General features: G+C 46.9%; 5 protein-coding genes across 5 annotated transcripts; 3 read left to right on the forward strand and 2 right to left on the reverse strand.

Moving 5' to 3' along the window:
* Positions 1-117: 117 nt before the first annotated feature.
* On the reverse strand, positions 118-987 carry AGABI2DRAFT_114728 (hypothetical protein; the record flags this gene model as incomplete). Its single annotated transcript, XM_006454895.1, has 1 exon — positions 118-987. The coding sequence occupies one exon, from the start codon at positions 985-987 to the stop codon at positions 118-120; it is 870 nt and encodes a 289-aa protein (XP_006454958.1).
* Positions 988-3,124: 2,137 nt separating this feature from the next.
* On the reverse strand, positions 3,125-4,063 carry AGABI2DRAFT_190127 (hypothetical protein). The gene is made up of 3 exons (XM_006454896.1): positions 3,995-4,063; positions 3,399-3,946; positions 3,125-3,351 (listed from the first exon to the last, which is right to left on the reverse strand). Exons 1-3 carry the CDS (start codon positions 4,045-4,047, stop codon positions 3,269-3,271), a joined length of 684 nt encoding a protein of 227 aa, XP_006454959.1. The 5' UTR covers positions 4,048-4,063; the 3' UTR covers positions 3,125-3,268.
* A 45-nt stretch (positions 4,064-4,108) lies between these two features.
* AGABI2DRAFT_114730 (hypothetical protein) lies at positions 4,109-7,793 on the forward strand (the record flags this gene model as incomplete). Its single annotated transcript, XM_006454897.1, has 11 exons — positions 4,109-4,140; positions 4,187-4,237; positions 4,285-4,337; positions 4,378-4,561; positions 4,614-4,781; positions 4,839-4,978; positions 5,085-5,425; positions 5,489-5,619; positions 5,709-5,825; positions 5,880-7,576; positions 7,642-7,793. The coding sequence occupies 11 exons, from the start codon at positions 4,109-4,111 to the stop codon at positions 7,791-7,793; spliced, it is 3,066 nt and encodes a 1,021-aa protein (XP_006454960.1).
* A 2,278-nt stretch (positions 7,794-10,071) lies between these two features.
* AGABI2DRAFT_190129 (hypothetical protein) lies at positions 10,072-10,613 on the forward strand (the record flags this gene model as incomplete). The annotated part of the gene is made up of 1 exon (XM_006454898.1): positions 10,072-10,613. A coding segment is annotated over exon 1 (510 nt), but the record flags the coding sequence as incomplete, so codon positions are not given.
* Positions 10,614-12,311: 1,698 nt separating this feature from the next.
* AGABI2DRAFT_148258 (hypothetical protein) lies at positions 12,312-15,110 on the forward strand (the record flags this gene model as incomplete). The annotated part of the gene is made up of 10 exons (XM_006454899.1): positions 12,312-12,389; positions 12,449-12,613; positions 12,661-13,044; positions 13,098-13,147; positions 13,197-13,293; positions 13,350-13,780; positions 13,848-13,902; positions 13,963-14,014; positions 14,075-14,722; positions 14,797-15,110. 10 exons carry the CDS (start codon positions 12,312-12,314, stop codon positions 15,108-15,110), a joined length of 2,274 nt encoding a protein of 757 aa, XP_006454962.1.
* Between the last annotated feature and the right edge of the window lie 682 nt (positions 15,111-15,792).

Consider the following 15,792-nt stretch of genomic DNA (forward strand, 5'->3'; position numbering starts at 1 on the left):
GTTCAAAAGAAAACCTTACACGGTCTAAGTACAACACGCATACCCAAAAAAGACGTATTTCGACGACAAGCATTCAGTGGCACTCGGCGTGTATTGCACGACAACTACATCAGGAAATTAGTTCCATTGCATCTCACCCTCGAGCCACCCTTCTTCACGACACTGCACTTTGAGTTCATCCAAGTCCCTCTGCCTATAGGCACGCATTTCAGCGAAAAAATCCTCCTCCTCAAACTCGACACATTCAAAATCAATCATGACTAAATGAAAGTCGTCGCAGTCTATCTGGAGAGTTAACGGGCAATCATCTGTGTTACAAAATCGTGTGCCTGGTACCACATGTTCTTGCGGCCGCAAGATGACATTCCTGGGGTGCATGTCGTGTTGATTGACGCCACAGTCGCAGAGATCCAGGTACAGATTGAGCACACGGTCAAAGATGGCTTCTCTGTGTCTGGAGCATACTCTCTCTGCAACTTTTGGAGGCAAGAGGAGGCGTAGATCCATGCCCGGTACCTCTTCTAGGAGAATGACATGCACCGTCCGGTTGTGCTGCGCGGGAAGCGTCGCGGTGAAAAGTCCATAGAACTGTGCCAATAATGTTCCTTGAAGGTGCTTGAGCTTCTCGTACGCCTTCACCTCTGAATAGACAGAGCGGTCGCGGGCAAGGAAAGCGTCAGAGTAATAGGCCTCGTCTTCATCGAGGAATACAGGATCGAAGATCTTGGCTACCAACATTGGTGGATATACTGTCTCTGCTGTCTTCATCGTCGCTCCATTTTGGGAAGTGTTTCCTTGAACGTGAGCGGTCCAGACATGGGGAATGCGTCGGGTGCTGGAATTCAAACGCTTTTCGAGAGTGATGGTCATGGCCGGCGGGGTGGAAGGAAGTACAGGACGTTCGGCAATGGATTTCTCATAAAGCTCGTTGAGTTTGACGACACGATGTTCGCCTCTTTCATAAAGGCACATGTGATTGGCGGGCATGGGGGGAGGATTAGACGCATGGAGGTGGAGGACTAGTCCCCGATAATATGTCCCTTTGACAGTTGGGAGCGATTCCTAGAGATACTCAGGATTAACAGATGGCCTGGAAGGTTCAATTTCGATTCCACAAACCTGACCCATAGTATTTCAAGTTTGGCACGTCTGAAAAGGAGTAAACTCCGCTTGGTCATTATGCCGACTCCAAGCTAACTTGGGCTCAGATCGTGCTATTTATAATGCAAATTCCTGTTGCCCGTTTTGCAATACATATCATTAGCTGCTGAGGCAACCTATATACCAATACCATCGAACTGTCGACGGACACAAGATGTTTCCAGGCTGGAATCCTAGTCGTCCACAATGTCGACCGGGAAAGACTCTGCAGACTCAGATGATTTCATGTCCGTGTCTGGCTCTGAGCGGACAGAACCATACTTCAAGGTTTCTGCTAGTTCCATTCTCACGAGATAGATGGAACACACAAGTTACCTCACTCGCTTCAATACAAATATGTTTCATACTTGCTTGCAATCTCCCGCTCTCCAAGAGGCTCTGAAAATTGAACTTGAATACATACATCGCGCGCCAAAGCAAACATCGCGTAGAGAAGGCGATGTAGTGGGCGTAGCGGCGGTTCACCTCCTCCATGATGTCGTTCATCTTTGAGCGACTAATAGAACAGCTCCAACTCTCAACTGGACATACATTAAAAAATTTTCATAGGGAATTTGTTTCGACAGAAATGACCCCTAAAAAACTTCTTATAATTGCGTTCATTCATGACATGCGCCGCGAAAGAAGAGTTTTCTAGGGCCTTCAAGATGAGCCATTTCAATCCCATAGTTTCAGGTACTGATTAGGCGATTTAGGCGATTGTAGACTGAATTAAAACCTATCCATTTTTTCTCCATTCTTTTGTGCAGGCGAGTCTTTCCCTCCGAGAAAATCTATTCCAAGACTTCACTCGGGTGTAATTGCCAGACATAGCCATTATGCGAAAAAATCGGCTGTAAACCCAAAGGGATTAGCTAGACAAAGAAATCCAAGATCCCACTCCGTCTTTTACTATTTGGGTTTTGAACCCAACCCTAGTGACGACTCCAAAAATAATCAAAGAATGACCCGCTCATTTAATCAATCAATCTAAATTAAAAGAAACTTGTTTAAAGGTTATACGAATTCCCGTGAAGGGGTTAATACTTTTGGCTTCGTTGTTTGATCAGAAGTGAAAGAGGAGAGAACTTGTCTATTTGGGTGTGGTTTATGCGGGCTAAGAATTTTTTTTTTTTGGTTGTTGTTGTTCTCTCCTTCGTAGTAGTCAATACTAATGGTTATGTGTCAATGAGAGAGAATGAAAAAGTAAGGAGAAGTCGAGAAAATGATGGTTTTGACCATGGTTACCTTGCTCCTTTTCATCAATGGATTTTGTGAGCAGGAAGGAAAACCCCGCTCACAGAAAGGGGGTGGCGGCGGAACAAAAACTTGAAGATTCAATGATACATTCCTTATTCATATCTTCGGTATTACACACACACGTATAACTGTAAACGTTTCGCGGGAATGATTTAGCGCTCAGGATAATAGTCCAGCACGAGGAGAAAGAAAAAAGGTCCTTAGATTTCGCAAAGAAGTTTTTTTGGTCTGAATCAGAAGACCTCGAGGCGTTGGTGCTTCTAATGCGCGTATACATGTGTCATCGTGAAGAAGATCTTGACATCCCAGTCTTTTCGCGGTCGTTGGTCGTACCGAACTTCCGAGTTGTCCGTTCAAATCGACGACTTACTCTTTTCTTACTTACGTGTGTGTGCAAGGGGCGGAGAGAAGACAGGTGCATTATTCTGATGATGCAGTAGAACGTTATTTTTGGTGCGTATTGTAACGGTTCGCGGGTATCATTTTCATCGCCTTTATTCGGCGATGTACCTCGAATTCTTGAGATTTGATCAAATCGAGTGTATGGATACGTACTTCGCAATGCAAGGCAGAAAACCCACTTGATAAAATGTGTTTATTCAACGGGGTATAGGGATACGAGAGAACAAGCAAAAAAAGCACATCGATGTCAGATAGGATGATGCAAATAAACGGGGAACTTTTGAGTATCCAAGAGTCGATTTGAACGCGGGAGGTAGTAGAAAGGACCTATATTGATGTTCTTCGTTTTCATGGTGATCATTTTTGGTTTGACAGGATAGTAGCGTGTTGCACGTCAGTTTGGTTTGCCCGAGTGTGGTTCGTTTGGGATGAATAGGTAGAGACAAAGATTTTCTTTTTTCTTTTTTCAAAGAGGTGTCAAGGAAGTGTCGTCGATGCTCGTTATGACTCTCGTAGGTTCCAGCATATTTTCCATCAAAAATCTGCCGTCTGCAAACGTTTTAGATCGTTTATGGATGGTTTTTGGTTATGCTTACTGGGCATGTCGTTCTCATTCGCCCTCCAAATAGCCTCTTCCTCGTCCTTTGCAACGCCAGTGACGACGTGTCGTTTTACAATACGTTCAATCACTTTATCGATGTCCGTCTGAACGAACCATCGTTCATCTAAGAGTTTCGAAGCTTCCACCCAGGGGGTGATAGAGAGGAATGTGTACAATCCCTCGATGATAACGATCCGATGATGAGGATGGATAGCAACCGCGTGAGGCTCAGGATCCTTTATTGCATGATCGAAGGACGGGGCAGTGATTATAGGTGTGGAGGGAGTGATGTCCTCACTGAGAGAACGCATGAAGGCGACATAAGAAGATCCGTCAAACGTCCAGTGAGCTCCTCGTTTGTCGCGAGCGAGTTGCGGGTCTGGCATTGCGGCCAGCTCTGCTCTCGTGTAATGCCAGCCATCCAAGCCAATGAGGACCGCTGGCTGAGCTGCCAACGCCGAGATGAGTTTGTGAGCAAAGACGGTCTTTCCTGCGCCTGGTATACCGGCGATGCCGACGAGGAGACGTTTGTGAGCAGGGATTCTGGGATCACAAATCAGCCAAAAGTCAGGCAGATGAATGATGAATTACTGATTGAGACGGCAGAGGAGCTGGGCTGCTAGTTCGGCAGCGATGGCGTCCATGTTGACCCTGGAAATGACACACGAATGACAGCCGCCCGCTGTCCAGTTTCTAACCACCACCATGGCCAGCGCTTCTCAGCGTAAACTCAAGCGGTGAGCAGTTTATTGTTTTCGAATGACCAGCACTCATCCAGTGTAGAGCCGATTCATCCACAATACAGGACAAATTTCTCGTGGGCTATCAAGGATGGTGAGCCGCACATTCTACCCGTCGCGGACTCGGACTGAACCACGCAGGTTCACCTGTGCAGGCGATGGCGATCCAGTAGGACCAGGCAGGCCATCACACAGTAACAGATTCGCATCGATTCTCATGTCTACGTTCTATAGGACACCATGGATGGCTGCATTGGTTCAACTTTCCTGTACCCGATGGAGGCCGTCCTAACACAGACCTCTGGCCTGACGTGTCTTCATATTCTCCCTCGGAACTCTTTCCAGCCCCCGGACTGAAGTTCAAGTCAGGCGAACAAGCCTTTCTATTTTCTTCGCGAATCCCAAAAACCGTACAAAAGTGAGTGTCTGTCTCCGTATAGAACATTCGAAGCGATCCTATATACTGCCAGACATTTCCGCTGGATGGCAGAAAACGGCGTCGACGGAGCATTCCTACAGCGGTTTGCAGGTCAGACAGACCTCGAAGCCGGGAACGAAGGTATCAGGCGAATACGGGACGAGGTAGGCGATTGCGTTCGCGAGGCAGCAGAGAAAGAGGGTCGTGTGTTCGCAATCATGTAAGCACCTCCTGTTCCAACACAGCCGACGTTGTTCTGATCGTCCAATCTGTTCAGGTACGACGTATCCGGCGTTCCTGCAGATCGTATTCAAAGAGTTCTCGAACGCGATTGGGCACACCTCGTGCGCGAGAAATGCGTTCTCGATAGTCCGAGCTATCTCAAAGAAAAGGGAAAACCCGTGATCGTATTATGGGGTAAGTGAGGATCTTTCTTCAACTTTTGAGCTTTGTCCGTCTGACAGGCGATTTCTCCCGCTCTAACTACATTTCGTTCTCCTCTACAACCCTCTGCGCGGCTCAGGCTTTGGATTCGATGGCGCTGGACACTCACCTGCCCTGCTTCGGGCGATCGTGGCCCATTTCAGGACAATCACACCGGGAGGTGTGTACGTCATGGCGGGTACCCCTTCTCAGTGGAGGACATCGGAAGGCGATGCTGACTGCAACCCTGAGTTCCTCGATGTTTGGCTTAACGATTTTGACGCCATCTCCCCGTGGACAATTGGCAGATACTCTAATGAACAAGAGGCAGATAATTTCGCAGAGACGAGGATGAAGGGTGATGTCGAGTTGATCAAGAAACGCGTAGAACAGGGACATAAGAAAGTGGACTATATTCCTGTAGTATTTCCCGGTGGATCTGTGCGTTCAGCATACTGCCCTCGCGCGAATCGTTTTCTGCTTGCTAAAACCGAACGATGACAGGGATGCAATCTATCCGAAGGAAAATGGGGTTGGAATAACATCAAGCGAAATGGTGGACGTTTCCTTTGGAAACAGTTTTACAACGCGCGTAAACTAGGAGTTCGATGTGTGTATGGTGCAATGTGGGATGAGTGAGTATACTTGTCTCAAGCCCGATCATTTCGCCTCCTACGATCCGTCCCTCCCGTTCAAAGAGAAAACTGATCTCGAACGTCTCTAGATATGATGAAGGAACTGCGTTCATGCCCGTCGTGTCTCACAAACGTCTTTTGCCACAATCAGACAATTTCAGATTCATGGCTTTGGACGAAGATGGATATGATCTTCCATCAGATTGGTAAGAATACGTTCGTTTTTGCGGGAGGTTTGCGAATGACAGGTTGATTTACAGGTACATGCGGATTTGCGGACTCGTGTCAGAAACAATGCATAACGAGCGAAGAATCTTCGAGACATTTCCTTCGAAAGAACTACAAGACTATTGGGCTAATCGACCCAAGTATCAGGACGTGCCAGCCAGTGCCATTGCTGCTGGTTCGAGCTCCTCCAGTGCTGGTTCGAGTGGTGAGGAAGCGAAACCGGAAGATGCCGGACAAGCGTACCAGGAATGGTTAGCTATGCAAAGTCAGGAAAAAGAAGATGCACCCCCGCCTCCTTATTCTTTAGAAGCCGAAGAAACATCAGCTACTACTGCGCCAACTGCTGGAACTGCGGCCGCAGTGTCTAATAATGTATCCGCTGCCCAACATACGAGTTCTACATCAACCGTACCACCACAGGCTGTGAACAATAACCCCGTATCTGGTCCTTCGAACCTGAATAATACCGCTACCACCACCACTACTAGCCCGCATTCACGTTCACGTACTCCGACTGTGAATATCTCGACATATCCAGGTCAACAAACCCATGGTACTGGATCCAGTGGTCCCGACCCTCAAGTAGCGTCACTTGTGAATGATTTTGGACGCAGCACGAGTCTTACTTCACCGCGACCACATGCTGGAACTTCCGATCCGACTTCACCTCACCCTGCCCACAGTGCTGCCTCTAGTTCGGGTGGATATTTCGGTAATAGACCAAGCGCAAATCTCAGTACCAGGCCAGATCTATCGTCATCTAGTGGAAGACCTCAATCTCATCAAGGATATTCTTCTTCACCTCCACCACCACAACTGTCACAACAACCTCAACAACTTTCACCGTCGGATCCTTCTCAATGGTCTCAAGGGCAATGGCCACCGCCCGAATGGAAAGTGGCGAACCCGAATGTATCGTATGCTACGTATAAGGGAGGTAGAGGTGGTGCGAATTTGGCGAGACCTCATACAGTTAGTGGACCACATTCGTCGAATCCGAGTGAAAGTGGTACTGGTGCGAATTTGAGACCGAATGCTACGATTTCTGGATATGCTTCGACTTCGCATGGGAGACCTCATTATGGGTCTTCTTCTCTGAGTCCTTCTTTCCCGACTGGTCCTCAAGATATGGGACCAAGCGCGCCAAGTTTTTCTATGCATGGAGGAGGACATGGTCCTGGTGGAGGTTCTTATCCTTCTCCTGCTCCGAATGTTTCAACTTATCCTGGACAAAGTCCTGCAATGCATTATCCGCCTGCTGTGAGTCCTGGACCTGGACCTCAAACGCCGTCTGTGGCTACTTCGTCTTATCCGGGTCAACAACCGTACTATACGTATGCACCGCATCATACTTCTCCGCCTCAAAGCCCACCGGCGGTACCTTCACCATACCCTCCTCCTCCAACCAATTATACCTCGTATAATTCGAACTCCCCACCGGCGATGCAGCCTCCGCATATGCCTGGACCACAATTCCCTCATGGACCTCCTGGAGGATATACTCAAAGTGGTGGGCCACCGTTTACGGGTGGTAGTATGCCGCCTGTTGGGGGATATGCGGGTGGATATTATCCTTCGCAGGATCTTCATATGCGACATGGGAGTGGTCATTATGATGGAAGTATGGGGTTCCCTCAGGCTCATGAGGGAGGACCGGGGCCTGGATCTTGGATGCCTTCACCTGGACCGTCATCTCCACCTGTATCATCCCCCTATCCTCCACCTCCTCGTATGAGGTTTTTTTCGCTAATTTAACTTTTTTTTTTCTTATTATATATTTGATTTTTTTTGTAGGACCGTATAATTATCCATCATCAACAGGACAGAGTTCGACCGCTCCGAAATCGTCGACAGGTCCGATTGGATATGCGTTGTCGGCTGTTGAAGAAATGGCGGGTAGGAAGAGGAGAAATCAATTGCAAGGTTTTTTGGGTAAGCTTATGTGAAAGCGAATTTTTGTGCGTACAATGGGTCGGGCGGGCGGTTTTGGTTTTGGGGCTAGTGACTTGACAATGACAGAAAGGTAGTTTGATTTGTGAATTTTGTCTCTTTTTCTTTTTCTTTTATTGAAATCTGATATATGTGATAATTCTTTGTTGCGATTTTCTCTGTCTATTTGACTTTTTTGAAGAGTTTACGTTTTTGTAGACTGTTATTATTGTTGTTGACTAGGTCGTTTCTGAGATTTTCGTTTCGTTTCGTTTCTTTCCTTTTTTTTTCTTTTGATCGGATTAGGGTGTGATCTTGGTTGGGTTAGTGGATTGTATGCGTTCATATGGTGTGTACGTGTGTGTGCGTAATAGACGTGATCATATCGAAGAAAAGTCTTTGAGTATACAGAGTTTAGAAGACCTTCCATTCTACGCTGTGCACATCTCGTAATGTGCATTCGCGATTGGGTTAGGGTGGGTAAAATAGGAATGGGACGGGCTTGCTGTATAAAAGATGTAGGCGTTATTGGTTTCTATTGCGTATTCGAAATTTCTTCTCTTTCAATTAGATCACTAGTATTGTGAACCCTGCTGGTACTCGGACTTCGATCCTCGGAGAAGAAAAAGAAACATACATACAGACATCATGGTCGGTCGGAAGAATGCGTTAAATTTGACTGTGCAGTTGTTCACAAAGAAGCCCGCCTGAGGAAGACAGAATAAGTTTTGCAGCATGTTGGTGTTTTAAAAATAGTTCATGAAAAGCACTTCACCTATGTTTTTAGCTTCGGAACGAAAACTCCGATTTTCCGCAGGCCTTTATTTTAATTTTACTTGAGCTCAGCAATAAAATGCATCACTAGACTCAACATTACTGGAAGTCGATCTCGGGTTTTAAGTATATGCAGTAAGTTGTTTAAAGTATAAATAAATCGGTTTCATCTCGGATGAAATACAATATTAATGAAAAAATCGTCATTCTTCACAAAACATGTGGGAAGTGGCAATAAGAGTGCAGCTAAGGTTGTTGGTGATGATCACTGCAATGCTTGAGAGAAAAAGAGGGTTGTATACGTTTTGTTTGAACCGATCGATTGGGCTTTCACTGAGTTTGAGGGGTTGGGGGATTTTACATGGTACATGCAGGGTCGGGAATATGCTTTCCTCGTGGTTTTCCCTTTTTTTTTTTGGTTGGTGCTTCAGCGCTTCATTAATTGGAATGTTCGGCGTAAAAATAGAAACAGTCCCAATCACAATTGGTTCCGTTGAAGAGTACATACAGTTGATTGTTTTTCCGGGGCTGCTCATTGATTCCTCATTATTTTGTGGACAGGACGGGATTAAGGGAGCTAGGCATCGCATCAGAGTTTGATAAAGTTATCATGAGGTAAAAAAAAAAGAAGGCGCGATCGATGCGTCCCAGGATTTATACTCCATCTGGTTGTCAATGGCGATGGAAACCCCAATGCATCGCCGCTTTGTCCTTTTTGTAAACTTTCTCGCTTTCAAGAATGAGGTAAGTATCGATGGCGATGAGGTGTTTGGTTGAAAAGCAACACCTTTCTCGTCCGACGATTCACCTGTTATGGGACTTGACTTGGAAATCGGGGGTTCAAATGAACCGATTTCCCTTCGGAGGTGGGATGCTGGGGCAAGTTATCGATTGACGCCCCTGGTGGGATGATGAACATGTGGTAGAACATGAGGTGGGCCCGATCTGCTCGACTCGGAATAGCGCGTCACAATCGAATAGGTGGGTTCCTGTGGGTACCCAGAAACTAACTTGATACGCTCAATAAACATAACCCTACCCACACCCTCCAGCCGGCTTTGCATTCAGGCGGATCGGGCCTGTCGGATACAAATCATTTTGACTGACGGGCCTCGAGGCCACGCTGCACGTTGGAAAAGCTCTAGAAGATCGACTTTTCAAGATAGGTGGAGCAGTAACCGGGCGTGCTGAATCTGGCTTGGAACTCGAACAGTTTTAAACTTTCTTGGCCCACCTTCCCCCCTTTGCCCCTCTTTTTTCGTTTTCTTTTTCTTTTCTTTTCTCAACTGATCTCATCAGGCTCGAGATGAAGAGGACGATTTGGGCAAACCAGGTTCGGTTTGAGCTCCGCGAGGAACCCCACGTAAAAACGGGGCCCGCGAAGGTATCCAGAGAGAAAAAAAAGTGCCTAGGGCTTCGATGAGAATTCTTGGACCTCGTTCGTGAACAGAGGACGTATTAAGAGATCGGAAAATATATAACATCTCTACAACTTGGCTGTTCATCCGCTTTTTCCGATTTCCGCTTCCTCCCCCCTCCGCAGCTCATCCCATGCAGGCCCAGTATAACATTGCGTCCTCGTCATGTCCTTCGTCATTGGGGTACTATCATCATATCTCAGAGGCCTACTCCACAGTTCATGACCAATATTTCGCGACGGGCGGAGATAATTATCCTGGCAGCTTCTCGAGAGGATCATCGGATACACTTGCATACCCCCCAGATGAAGGCTACCATTACATGACCGACCGCGGAGGACCGTCGAGTGTTGGCTCCAGCATAGGTAATACTGCGCACATGTCAACGGCGTATGCAGCTGGTACTACGACGACGAGTATTGGCTTTGACGCCACCGGCATTGGGTATACCGATAGCATTATTCCTCCGGTAACCGTTTCAAGTAGGGACTACCACCATCCCGAGGATATACCGGTTCCATACGACCAGGGCCGAGGATGGCAATGGGAATGCCAACCAACGACTTTGCAACCAACTCTTCCTCCGCCACACCACCCGCATCCGCATCCTCTTACGCATCAACACCTACACGCGCCTACGCTTCCTCATCTTCCTAACAACCTTGGCGCATCTGCTGTTTTACCACCTGATCCTGCGTTCTTGGACTTGACATCGGCGATTAAAAGCGCGGTTAGTACGGTTGGGCAATCCCACCAGTCTTATCCTGTACATTCGTCGTCGCCTGTCGCTCAATTGCCTACACCTGCTTCTATGTATGTCTCGTTGAATTCAGGTGGCGGAGGACGAGGACGGGAAGAGACACCTCAGATTTCGGTGGGGAGCACCCCCGCTGTTGCTGCTGTGAATTTGCCGCCTCCTATTATTCAGATGCCATCCGGTGTGGCGGACACTGCGGCGGTGATGCCTCTTCCTGATATGTTATCGCGGGAGAAGAAGCATGCTTGTACGATGTGTCATAAACGGTTAGTCGGTTCTCAGCTTCACTGGGGTTTGCTGGGTATCTTAATATCGCTGTTGTTGATATAGGTTTGATCGTCCGAGTACGTTGAGAAAGGTGAGCACATGGTGGTGTGTTTGAAGAAACTCCTTCTGATCGATCTACCCCTCCTTAATTTTCACAGCACCTACTTGTGCACACGGGTGAAAAGGGTAAGCGCAGGCAATCGTCATCGACGTGAAATTTGGGGAGACTGACTTTCCTGTTGCAGCATTTGTATGTGACACTTGCGGACGTCGATTCGGTGTGGCGTCAAACTTGAATCGACATGTGCGCAGGTGTATTTTAAAGCCTGTGAATGCCACTCTATCGACCACTCAAGCCTCCTCATCAATCTCTGGAAGTAGTGGCAAGCCATTGTCTGACATGTCATCCACTAACCATCACGATGTCCCCACTGTCAAGGCGGCGGCTACGAAACGCGGTCGTGCCTCGTCCTCCAGTGAATCTGCATCGAGCCCTTCATCTTCCTCCTCGAGCCAATCTCACAGTAACAGGTGTGGCGTCGATGGTGCAGGGTCTACTAAAACCCCTGGCCAGAAGCGTCGTCGACGTGCACCATCTCCATCTTTATGGATTCCATGGTCACTTAGAGCTTTCAATTTGGCATGCGAAGAGTTCCATCGCTCGACCCCTGTGCCTTTGCCACCCGTTCGTCGGAATTTGCCTAGCGAAGAGAGAGACTCATGGGATGATAACGTTTCGACACGACCATATCATCCACATGAATGGAGAGGTGTGCTTCCAGGACCTGGATTGGGTCACGGTTTTGGTTTAGGTGCAAAGGATATTCAGAACGTCAATTTTGGTGGGAGTGGTGGAATTATGCTTGGACGAGTTCTTGTCTTCTAGAGGCCGGACTGGGGGGATGATTACGAAAGAAACGATCTGGTATGAACCGAATGAAAGATATACCATGGATACCTGTGTTTTTTTTTTTCGCTTGGGTTGGGGAACTCTAATTGGATTTTTTCTTGTCTAGATATTGGCTTTTTCAAATGTTGTCGCAGTCGTTGCTCCTTTTGCACTAAATGTCTAGTCTATAGATTGTGTACGAAATTCTTGCCGATTCATTCTTTGTAGCAAACGAGGACTCTTCGTGTATTCTTGAACTCCTACAGTAAATCATAAAGAGGGGAATGTAAAACAAACATATACAAATATCACACTCGCTCTGACACACTCCTTAATTGGAGTATCTCTGCTGTAGGATCTCAAGAAAAAAATGCCGGTCACTGCAGCGCAGAAAGCGGCTGTAGAAGAAGTTATAGGCGTCTTGCTGGGCATGCAGGCGGGCAAGCGGAATCTGTGTGGGATGTTTATGGACTTGGTTGATCGCGAGGAATGGCCACAGTATTACGAGGTAAGGCTATTCTGATAGTCGGCTACCCTGGCTATGACGCGCCTCACGACATTGCGCAGGTCATCCCAGAACCGCGCTGCATCAACAAAATCAAGGCTGGACTCGAGAAGGGGCGGTACAAGGAGGCGTCGGACGTATACACAGACTTGTCTCTCGTCTTTTGGAATGCATTATTTTATAATGAGCCGAAGAGTCAAATAGCTTTAGACGCGGAGACTGTCAAGGTTCGTCAAGCCTTGTTGATAGAAAACTTTAGTTCATCCAAGTCTAGACAGCGCTGGAGAATGAGTGGAGGAAAAGGAGCATTCTAGGAGCTCCGCGTAAATCACCCCCGCCGTCGTCGGCGCAAAAAGTTCATGGCGTTGTTGATCAACCTGAACGTCCATCACAACCCACAGCTTCTCATCCTCCCACCACCACTCCAGGATCCAGCAAGATGACGCAGTCAACAATCAAACCTGTGCCTATACGCCCAAAGCAGAGACAACATACGCCTGATGTTGACGTGGATATTATGTCGCCAGACAATGGACATGCGGATGGTATGATGCTTGAACGTGACCCCGAAAGCGAGGAAATTGTAAAACAGTTGGAAAAGGGTTTGCCAAGGTGGCCTGGGTTTGGCGAGGAAGGTTGGATGGATGAAACATCTCCGGTATGTCTTTCTCTGTAAACATGTGTCGGAGATTCTAATCTGTACCCTTATAGGACAGATTGGTGGACCTCGTTCAAGCCATTAAAAATTACAAAGACGTCGCGTATGTCGCGTTTCTTTCACTCGTAGACATTGTTTCATTGCGCATACAGAGGTAATCGACCCTCTTCCTCGTTGGAAGCTATTCCTGAAGGAACAACGACACCTCACCTATCATACACCACGCCACTTTCTCTGAAAATTATCGAGGTACGTCATTCACTTGGACCGCTTATACCACGTGTCGAAATGTTTTTTTCGTCTAGTCACGGGCACGAGACAAGAAATACGCAAACGCGAAAGAATTTGACATCGACGTCGCCAAGCTATTCGAAAAGGCCAGACGGTACTACGAAATTTGCTCAGAAGCCTATGGCCATGTTCTCCTCTTACAACGTTTATATCAAGCGCTGACATCACCAAATCCACCCTCTGGACCTCCGTATGTTTCAACTCAAAACTTTGCGGCGTTACGCGCTGGACCCGGAGCGATAAAACCTGTACATGGAAATGATACTGATGGTGTTCCGAATGTGACCACACATCGCGTTTTGACGCGAGAACGGAAATTTGTCGATGAAGTGCATTATAGAGGGTGGACTCTGAAATTGGCGGATTGGGTGCATTTGAGCAATCCTGACGATCCGAGTCGTCCTATAATAGCTCAAGTGTTTCGATGTTGGATATCAGAGGAACCGTGAGTGACGTGTTTCGGATCCATGTCAGAGTTATGATGGTCTGATTGTTCCGAATGTAAATCATAGGGCAAAGGCGGGTCAGGCAGGGATCACCGTATCATGGTATTACAGACCGGAACAGGTATGTTCTGAAAGTCATTCGGATTATTCTTCGGTGTGCTCTAATTGTACTGTGGTGTAGACATTTCACCCTGCTGAGAGGAGGTTTTGGGAAGGGGAGGTGTTCAAAACCAGTGAGCATGCATGCTTACTTTCTTTTCGACGACTTGTTTCTGACTCTATCTTGTGCGCAGGTCATTTTGCTGATCATCCGGTAGAGGACATCATCGAAAAAATAGCTTGTCAATTCACAGCGCGTCATATCCGTGGGCGTCCACGTCCTCCATATTGGTATCTGGGCTTTCCACTCTACGTCTGCGACTCAAGGTATAACGATCGTGACCGTGTTTTCGTCAAGATCAAAAACTGGAATTCATGCATACCAGAAGAAGTACGGAAGAGTACCGAATTTATGCCAATATATCCTTTCGAAAGGACGGTCTATCCGATTCGATATCCAAGTCCGTTTTTAGTAAAAGGGAATGGTAGTAAAGTGAAGGGTCCTGGGGGGATTATACCGTCGTCATCTGGAGATGGTGGGGGTGAACTTGAAGTGGATAAGAAGAAAAATACGTCTGGGATGGGGAAGGGGGATGTTGTAGGGGTGAATAAGGGGCAACAACAGCATGCTGGGAATATAACAACTCAAGCTGCAACTGCGGGATCATCTGTTGCACCGACACCTCAACCTCATTATCAACAACAGTTGATGCAGCAGTCTCAACACCAACCACATCAACCTGTTCAGCGTCCTCCAGGTCCTGATCGTTCCGTATTTACAGCAGCGGGCGGTGCTACTCTTGGAAACAACATTCAAGTCGAGAAACTTCCCTCAGAAATAAGTGAGTTTGCGTTTTTTCTTGAATTTCGAACGTAAAACGTTGCATTGGTTGTTAACATGTTTTTTGATGCCTAGCTAAGCACTTTGATCGGGATCCGGATACGAATGAGATGTTATGGTTTTCGGCGCCTCCGTTGAATGTTTCGCGTATACCACCGGCGAAACATAGTTTGGCGTATTTACATTTTTTGGCGATGAAACGGAAACGAGAGGAGCAGAAGGATGGGGAGGGGGAGCAGGCGACGAATAATGAGAATGGTGGTGGTGGTGGTGGAGAAGATCAGTCGGATTTGGGAGCGAATAAGCGACCGAAGGTGGAAAACGAAGTAAGGCTTACGACTAGGGAGATGATGCAGAAATTGTGGGTGGAGATGAAGATGGATATTTAGAGGACGTTCAGTGTAGAGTGGTAGTTTTTTCCATATTTTTTTTTTCTTTCTGTGGGTTTGTTTAAATCTCTTTGGTGGAGATTTTTGTTGTGCTATAATACATTTATAATATGGTGCGTGTGTTATGTTATTTGGGCTGAGCCATTGCAGCCCACACAGAAATAACTCGGAGATGATGAGCATTTGACATGCATGATCAATGGATTATGTTGTGCCGCACTGAGAGCAAGATATCACACGAACGCTCTGATTCGGAATCAGCTGCCTGATAAGTTCCAGGCATCGGTTAGTCGGACAAAAATACCATTCGGCAAACGTTCCGAGGGCAATTGAATCAACTCCTTATTAAAAATCATAGGTAAAGTAGCTTGTGTTTCGTCAGACGAGAAGCTCATAAGTAGTATTACCTGAAGACTGGAGTTTTGAATAAGGATGTTAATGAGATATGTATGCTTATATGCTACAGCCTAGCACATGGCGAAGGGATATCTATAAACACCGGCATTCACCGCCGTTTGACCGATGATAGAAGATGATGATGATGAAGCCATATATAAGTCTGATATATGAAATTTTTGTAAGACACCGATGGGAATCATCATGGGTCCGTAAGGCTGGGTCTTCCAAGTTTGTAGTAGTGGTGCAAGCTAGAATACCAAGAGAATCCAAAGATAAATAGTTC

Source organism: Agaricus bisporus, assembly GCF_000300575.1.
Source record: "Agaricus bisporus var. bisporus H97 unplaced genomic scaffold AGABI2scaffold_1, whole genome shotgun sequence".
NCBI lineage: Eukaryota > Fungi > Basidiomycota > Agaricomycetes > Agaricales > Agaricaceae > Agaricus > Agaricus bisporus.